Raw genomic sequence first — 8,634 nt, 5'->3', positions numbered from 1 at the left:
TGTCAGCATGTTTGCCTTCCCCAGGCCTCATGAAAGCCCTCCCAACAACATTCCTTTCATAAATATGCAGCACCAGAGGGTCGCCCCCCCCCCCTTTTTTTTTTTCTACTAGAAACTGCAGAGAGCTGCTATATTGATGGGTGCAGAAAGAACCCATTGGAGGTTTTCATGATCCCTATCAGACCTCGTCCGATATGCTCTAACCCCACGGTTCAGTAGTTTGTTCAAGGTTGGGGGACCACCCCTTCCTTCCACCTCTCCTCCAGTTCACACACACATAGACCTCCCAACTGTCCACACACCAGCGTCCGCACACACGCACGAGGCTAAGTTTTGTACGTTAGCATCTATGTGACAATTGGACTTCTGACAATAGTGTGAAGAGCAGATTGGACAACATCCTCAAACCCAAAATGCACATTGTAGTAATTTAATGCCTTATTTAAATATGTGATATCGTGTAAGTGTAGCTAAAGCAGAGCCAGACTTTCTTTTCTGGCTCTTTAGAATCATAAGAGCACTCCCTTTCATCATTGAAACATGCCCCAATTCAAGCATTCTTGCTCTGTCGCCGTTATATCCTTGCCAGTATGGAGCTGTGAGCCGCCTTCACTAAAATGGAGCACTAACGAACTATGGGCATGCTGACATACAACGTGTGTCAGAAAATTTCCAGGACTTGCACACAAAAAATGCTGTATGTTGAACCCAAACTACAAAGTGACGATAAACAAAGATCAAACAGCACGTCAACAAACACATCCTGCAGCGTTTGGTTTGGTCAGTGCACAAGAGGAGGCGAGACTTGTTGTGAGAGAACTTTGGGCTGTTCCACTGCGACAATGGCCCTGCTCACAATGCCAGGAGCATCCAAACGTTCCTAGCGAAGAAGAACATGGCCGTGCTGGAGTAACCTCTCTACTCACCCACCCAACCTCGATCAAGGGGACCCATATGGGAAAATCAAGACGGCTCCAACAACTCACCTGCTGAGGATGCAGGTAGAACTTTTCCCGGGGTTCACGACGGAATGGCCAGAGAAGGCTGTTAAAGTGCTTCAGACTCTAGCGGGATTACTTAGAAAGGGAACATTTACAAGTTGTCATTTGGATTTTAAATATAACTTGCGTTCTGACACGCTTTGAACGTGCAGGAACAATAAACCTGCAATGTGAACTCCTTACATTTGCCACATGTACGATTCACAATAAAAAAATACAAACCTGACTTAAATAACCCTGTTTAGGTAGATTAATGCAAAATATTAAGATGATCCAACATTTTTGTGACCAATTATTCAGCGAAGTTGAGTAAATCTTGACCCGCACTAGACAGCCATGTGGCACAGACCACAATGTTTGCAGTGAGCAGCGACCTACAGGACGTTGCTCTTATTATCAGCCGAAATCTGACCTGCATTGCAGCTAGTAAGGTTGTTGATCTCAGCAAGTACTTTTACAGTTTTACTATATTATGTACTTTTGTTGTTCTACAGCGATGTGGGATGGAACCTTTTATATTCAGCAATGTCTTCCAAGAGATTTGTTTGAATGCATTTGCGTTAAATTCCCTGATGCAAGAGCTAATTCTGTTTAATGCTGCAAAAGTATGGAAAGACAAGAAGCTCACTGTAGGCAATGGCAGTCTTTTTATTCTCCATTCAACCATTTTAAATTTAACACATCTCACATGTATAATTTGTTATAAAAGGGCAAAACACTGTGTGGCTCTCCACATTGTAATAGAAAGAATATATGAAAGTCAACTAATATTGTCATATTAACCGGGCTCACACACAACGACAGATTCAATCACTTCACTCATTAATAACATGTCTATCATTTGTCCACTATATTCGCTCAGGCGTGGGATTTAACTGTATCGACTCACCCCAGAAGTTCTATGCTCATCTTGTACTTTCATCTTACCTGCTAACTACCCTTGCTCTGTCGATCACCACATGACCGCATGCTTTCCATTTTTTACTCAAAACAAAATACATCGTTGCCTGAGTTGCCATGAAAAACACAACCATGATTTCGCTGTTTCTGAAGGTCTTGCTCTTGTGATTCCTTGGTGCCTCTCTCACGTCTCACTGGAAGTTTTGTCAAAATTCACATGAAATGAAAAGATCAGACTTCCTCAGTGACCTCAATACTCAAAGCCTCAACAATGTCAGGGACGGCCTCTGGGTCTTCCTGGGCATCCCCGCTCAGGTTAACGTCCGTTTTCAGCTCCAAGTCACTCAGCTTCTTCATAGGTGACTCCACTGACTTCTCCATACCATTAACACATTCCTCTGTGTGCTCTCCATTCACAATCGGGAGAGCCGCTACTTCCGTCACGTCCTCCGTATCCCCGTTTTCCATCTTTGTTTCCACCGCACTCTCTGGGCAAGGCACATTTTCCACTGACTCTTCAACACTTACATCAGATCCTGCAGGTTCTGCTACGTCTGGTCCATCTGATTCGTCATTTGAAGGCATACATTTGTTGTTGATTTCCTCAGCATCCCCAGTCTTACGTTCCGTGCTGTCATCTGTGGCCACTGTTGGATATGGCTCATCTTCTTGACCTTGTTCTTCAGCTCGAGGTTCCTCTGTGTCAACCTCCTGTTCTGGCTCTGGGTCATTCTCAGTCACTGATTCTGGCTCAGGTTTTGTTGTCTGGTCAATTTCAGTCTCCGAAATTGTCTCTTGCTCTATTACAGGTTCAGTCAGCGGTTCAAGTTCCTGAACAAATGGAGGTGGGGCTGTCACCTCTGAAATGTCCTCGGCCTCTGTAAGAGTCACTAGATTAGGTTCTGGCTCTTTGCGTGGCTCCTCTGGACTGGCAGGATCCACGTGAGGTTTTTTCACAGTTTCTTTAGATGGAGAAGATTCTTCGATAGGTTCGGGTGCAGCTGCAGACTCTGGTTCTGCCCCAGTTGTTACAGCCTCTTTGATTGTAGCTTCCTCTGGTAATGGTGACGTTGCCTCAGATCCTGCAGCAGGTTCTTCTAGAACTGGAACTTCCTCCTCTGGTGTTGCAGTAGGTTCTTCTAATACTGCAGTTGCTTCCTCTTGAACTGGAGCGACTTCCTCTGTGCTTGCAACTGGTTCCTTTGGTATTGAAGCCACTTCTTCTAGTACTAAAGAGGATTCTGGTGTAATTGTGGCTGGTGCCTCTGGTGCTGCTTCCTCTTTGAGTGTGGCCTGTTCTTCTGATACTGGAGCTGGATCTTTTTGAATTGGCGCTACCTCTTCTTTGACTATGATGGGTTCTGTAACTGGAGCAGCTTCTTCCTTGACAATGGCTGGTTCTTCTGGAACAGAAACAGCTTCTTCATTGATTGTGACTGTCTGTTCTAGAACTGGATCTGCTTCTTTCTCAACTGAGACTGGTTCTTCTGGAACTGGAGCTGGTTCTTCCTTGATTAGGACTGGTTCTTCTGGTCCTACTGCTTGTTCTTCAGGTGGATCAGATTTGGACTGTTCAGCAGTTTCCCCCGCTTCGGTTACTAGTACAGCTGATTCAACAGCTTCCTCTTCCACGTTGCCTGATTCAGTTGTTACATGAGCTTCTGTGAGTGGTGCTGCATCATCCACTTTACCAGACTCCTCAGCACTCGCAGCTGGTGCTGCAGCTTCATCTTTTTTTTCTTTGGGATCACTCACATCATAGCCCTTCTTCTTCTTGCTCAGTTTCCCTCCCATGGTGTCGCCTATAAAAAGAGGTTATAAAGATTAAGACATTGCATAATCCTGGAACTTGTCTTAATTTGATCTTGATTAAATAAACCCATAGCAAGACATGGATAATAAATTTAATTTCCACTGGCAAATTACATAATTCAATTCACCTGGTGAACACGAGTTTCAACACAGGATTCTCTTGATGTAAGACTCATAACCAGACAAGCATGACACAGGTAACTTTCATTCCATACTCTATTTAAAACTGTTTTTTAGTTTGTATTTCATTGCATACCTACTGTATGTCCCAGTAACCCCAAAAGACCTTTCTAAATTAGATTGGGTCTTTGATTTTAAAGCCCAAGTGTCATCCCTATAAACATCCTAAAATAGATATTGTAATGAAAAATACATATAACATTATTCACTTCAATGTCTATACGAAAAAATAAATGTGAGCGGAGAGCCATCCATGCATCCATGCGCAAATTTGCAGAAATGTCATTCTACGATATCCAAGTGGTCGTCATATTGGCTGCATCCTCCGTCCGTGATGTCACCCGGACATTCCCCAATGAAAACACGCGATGCACCCTAAATATGGGAGACAAGCAGGCCCCTTCTGACACGGACACGGAGGACACCACACAACTGAGTGAAGTTACCGGGGCAATATTACACTATTGTTTCGAGCCCTCGGGGTAATATTACACGATTGTTTCGAGCCATATTCAGATGAACAACAGATCAACCACATCACTGTCCGATCCAGGCTCCGGCACTCCTGCCACCCTTGTGAGAATAAGCGGCTCAGATAATGGATGGTTGGATAATAATTTAGGGAATGTTTCAGAGTAAGTTTGGACAAAAATTAATTATTTGCAGCCAGGTTTAATGAATATTCATGCTGAAATTATCTTCAAGGCCCTTAGCTGCTGCCCACTGTACTGTGTCATTTGTGTATTGTACAAATTAAATTTGGAATAAATTATCATACATACACTGGAATAGTTTTTTTCGAGCCATATTCAGATGATATGCGATCACGGCCAAACATCATCCCCGTCCGATCCACTTCCGCGGCGGAGATGAGCCATCGTGGCGACGCGCAGCCTTCGCAGAAGCAGTGACTGCCGAACGCGGCGCCTGAGCCGGTGTGGCTGATTTTCGGCACCGTGGTGGCATATAATGGTGGTGAGCCACGCTGCTTTTAGGGGGATGTTCAAACCCGCCGCAGTACTTGTTGAACACCGTCGAGCCGGGGCACATTACTGCCTACCTGTTATTTGGAACCCATGAAGCTCTCATCCTCTGCACCTGTGCAATCTATTTTTCACAACGAACCGGGTCTCCTGCAAACTCATGAAGGCTAAATCCATTCACCCGAGTGTTCAAGCTATGTCCAGCAATGCAATGAGCTGGAATTTTGGCTAACACGAAGGAACAACGAGCTACCTTCCCGGAGGTAAAACTAATAGAAACAAACGAGTCCACTTGGGGGCGCCGCTGTCCTCTACGTCACTTCCTGCTTCTTCTCAAAAACAAATCTCTCGAGAGGATTTTCATGGCGGAAGTTACAAAAAGCTGTATAGGTCAAAATCATGTTTTGTGATGAAACAAACGCATAGACCCATATTGGCTGACATTTTTACATCCTAAAAATCATCCATTTCATGACAGGAGCCCTTTAAGAGTCCTGAGCTGACACACGCATTTACTGTATATGTCTGTGTACCCCCTACACACCATATAGTACATACATACTGTACATATACATGTTTCCCCAAATTGCCAGTTGTGTCTGGTAAATCTCTTAAAATCTGATTAGATAACTTGTTTTTCCCCTAAATTTAATGATACATATATTGTAGTGAGCTACTCAAAATGTTATTGGCCCAACTTTGTTACATTCAATTTTTGTCCTTTTTTTGTACTGAAATAAAAATTCAGTATTGAATAACAGATGGAAAGTAAGCGTTTATAGTATCACCAAATACATTATATATAGCCATATGACATTTCTGCCAAATACTATGTTAACACTAAGCACACGTTACAGATGAATGCGCTTGTCACAATAATTCACATTCGTCACAATTTGTAATCTGTATTCTGTTCAATGAGGTGTTCTTTTTCAGAGTTTGTGATTTCGAACTACTGTAAAATGATGCTATTACTGTTCAACATCTTTATTTTCTCAATTTGTGATGTTTAAAATCTCAGAAAATGTATAAAAGTAACCATTTTCACCCGATCTTGATCATCTGAAAACTATGTGGTCGACGCCAATTTTCGATCACGTGCTTGGATCGGGTCATCCTGATAATTGGCATTTAGTTGTTTTAAATGAATGGAATGGGGATCAAGTCATTCAACTGTTCTTTGTTGTTAAAAGTAAATTTAAGATTCCGCTTTTATTTTTAAAGAAAAAACAACAGCAAAAGGATAAAGAGCTAGCTAAATCATGCATGTTACTATTTTGTCTTTTTCAAAGGGGTTCTGGTCCTTCCCCTTCAACAATGAATTACGATATCTTTTTTGAGAATAGTTTCATCATTCTTGTTGCACTGTAGCATTCTGCAGTGGTTAATTATGACGACATATTCTAAAACAGTCTTTTTTAGTTGGAACTAGATAAGCGCATAACACAGTCTGTGCGTGGAGTGAGTGTTCAATGAGGATGTATCAAAGGCAGCAGCTGATTACTACACAACTGGACTTCCTTTCAGAATTTAAAAACAAAAAGGAGAACTATGTGTTCTCTTCCATTGTGCTCGCTGTTATTCAACTGAGTTAGAACAGAAAGCAATGTGTTTGAAAAACCTGCTTCAGATGACACGGTAACAGAAGCAAGATACTTTTTCAATTCATTGATTCCGACCAAAGATGCTAATACATTGCAACCATCCTTGTGTTATTAAAAATAAACCAATCAATCAAAAATGGGCAAACATAGAGACATAAAGAAGCCCAGGTGAGGACAACATGTGGGCATGGGCACCAAAGTGAAAGACCAAGGAACTGTCCATTGTGCTGCAGTGGAGCAGTGAAGCCACACCGTGGCCACGCAGCACCGTGCTGGGGAGTGGCTGCAGATCCACTTCACCTATGACCACTCCCCACTACGCCATTTCACTCCAACTGGCTTGTGTCTGCTTTCTAGGTGAAAAAAGTCCATTCGGGCTATTTCTTGTTGTGCATGTTAAACGGTGAAGTGAAAATATTTCACGTTTTCTCGATGAAACAGACATTTTTATCCAGGAAATATAATGACCATGAATCGAGATGACTACGTGAAGCAGATGTTTTTGGAGCAAAGGAGGTGAATCCTCATCACAAAAACAGAAAAAATGGCTTTAGACAACCAATTGAGTAATGCGGAATTAGGAGATAACTGCGCTTCATATTTCCAACCACTGTCCATCCCCCACTTTCACCTACCAACGCCTCTCTCTCTCTCTCTCTCTCTCTCTCTCTCTCTCTCTCTCTCTCTCTCTCTCTCTCTCTCTCTCTCTCGCTCTACTCTTTTTGTTCACCGGTTTGAACACACAAAAAACTATTTCCAATCATCATATTCTGTGAAAAAAAAAAAAAAAAAAACGAAAAAAAAACAGTCCTCCGGTATATAACCAAATAGGAACGTGAGAACTTTATTCCCTTCTCTCTCTCTTCTGCATTTATATTTCACTGGATAAAAAAAATGAAAACATCAAAGCTGCTGCCGGTAAAGACGCACCAGAGCAAGCAAGCTGAACTGCAGCCTCGAGGGAAAAAAGAAAAAGAAAGAAAAAGGAAACATCGGCGGCTTTATTGTTGTATGGGAATACATTTGCATAATTTTAGAAAAGGAATGGTGAGAACAATAGAGACTGGTACTTTTTCTTTCTATCTATTAAGAAAGGAGGGTGACGTATCTCGGTTGAAAAGGAACGCATTTGTTTAAAAAAAAAGGGGGAGGGGGAGGGGGGGAAACATCGATTTGACCGACCTGTGGTGAGGAATGGAATCAGTTGGTGTCCAGACTCGGCTCGAATTTGATAAAAGAGGTGAAAGCCTTGCGAGTGACAGCTGCGGATTCCGGTCTTGCTCTCCGAGGGTGCAGTGTGGGTCTGAGGAGGAGTGCCCCTCAGACATCTGTCGCGATCACAATGCAGCCTAGCCCACCAGCGCTCCCACTGCAAACCCTCCCGATTTTAACCCCTCCTCTCCCGCACACACCCTCTCCATTGCACAATTACCTAGCGACGAGGATTATCACAAGGCAACAATGTCAAATTCGCCAAACCAAAGATGTGAGAAATTATATTAGGGGTCCCCCTAGGGGAGTGTCATTGTAACATAAATTATGCATGGGAGGCAACTGGGCACCGTCACTCTGAAAATCACACTAATAGTTTGTTACATTCATCTTCAAATTGGGGGTTAAAAAGATGCTGCGTCACTTTTCTGCTCATTTAGAATAATAATCAAAACGTGAAACGTCAGACCGAAATCTCAAGTCTAAATGCTAAACATATATTCCACAGTTAAATATATATGTAAATATAAGTCTTAAACACGAAGGCTAAATTTATGCATAAATTTTACATGGAAATCTTACATTTAAATATACATTTTAAAAAGCCGTTTTGAATATATATTTAAGTAGAAATGTCAAATGTAAAGGTGAAATGTAAATGTTTCAAGTCAAATTAAACATTTAGTGAAAATACAAATACATACTGCCAAGACACAAAAGTAGCAAAATCGTGCTGCGTGTAAAAAAAAAAAAAAAAAAAAAAAAGACTAACTACTAACACTCTTGCCCTAGTTTTTTTCCCCAAGTCCACCTCCAGGGCTGACGTAGGTTCTCTCGTAGCCGGCAAGCAAGCACTGTGAGGCAGCCAGGCCAGAGGGAAGCACCGGTCTCCTGCTGGTTCTCCTTTCTTCCCCCAGCTTCACAGTCTCCCGCCCCGCTCGA

General features: G+C 42.4%; 1 protein-coding gene across 1 annotated transcript; it reads right to left on the bottom strand.

The window, feature by feature from the left end:
- Positions 1-1,629: 1,629 nt before the first annotated feature.
- si:dkey-56m19.5 (proteoglycan 4) lies at positions 1,630-7,928 on the bottom strand. Its single transcript, XM_061815315.1, has 2 exons — positions 7,663-7,928; positions 1,630-3,703 (listed from the first exon to the last, which is right to left on the bottom strand). Exon 2 carries the CDS (start codon positions 3,693-3,695, stop codon positions 2,133-2,135), a length of 1,563 nt encoding a protein of 520 aa, XP_061671299.1. The 5' UTR covers positions 3,696-3,703; positions 7,663-7,928; the 3' UTR covers positions 1,630-2,132.
- Between the last annotated feature and the right edge of the window lie 706 nt (positions 7,929-8,634).

Source organism: Syngnathoides biaculeatus, chromosome 3, assembly GCF_019802595.1.
Source record: "Syngnathoides biaculeatus isolate LvHL_M chromosome 3, ASM1980259v1, whole genome shotgun sequence".
Classification (NCBI taxonomy): Eukaryota; Metazoa; Chordata; class Actinopteri; order Syngnathiformes; family Syngnathidae; genus Syngnathoides; species Syngnathoides biaculeatus.
This window is presented reverse-complemented; position numbering and strand designations above follow the sequence as displayed.

Excerpts from the sequence above, each read along its gene's own strand:
- si:dkey-56m19.5 (XM_061815315.1), bottom strand. The coding sequence starts at position 3,695 with ATGGGAGGGAAACTGAGCAAGAAGAAGAAGGGCTATGATGTGAGTGAT.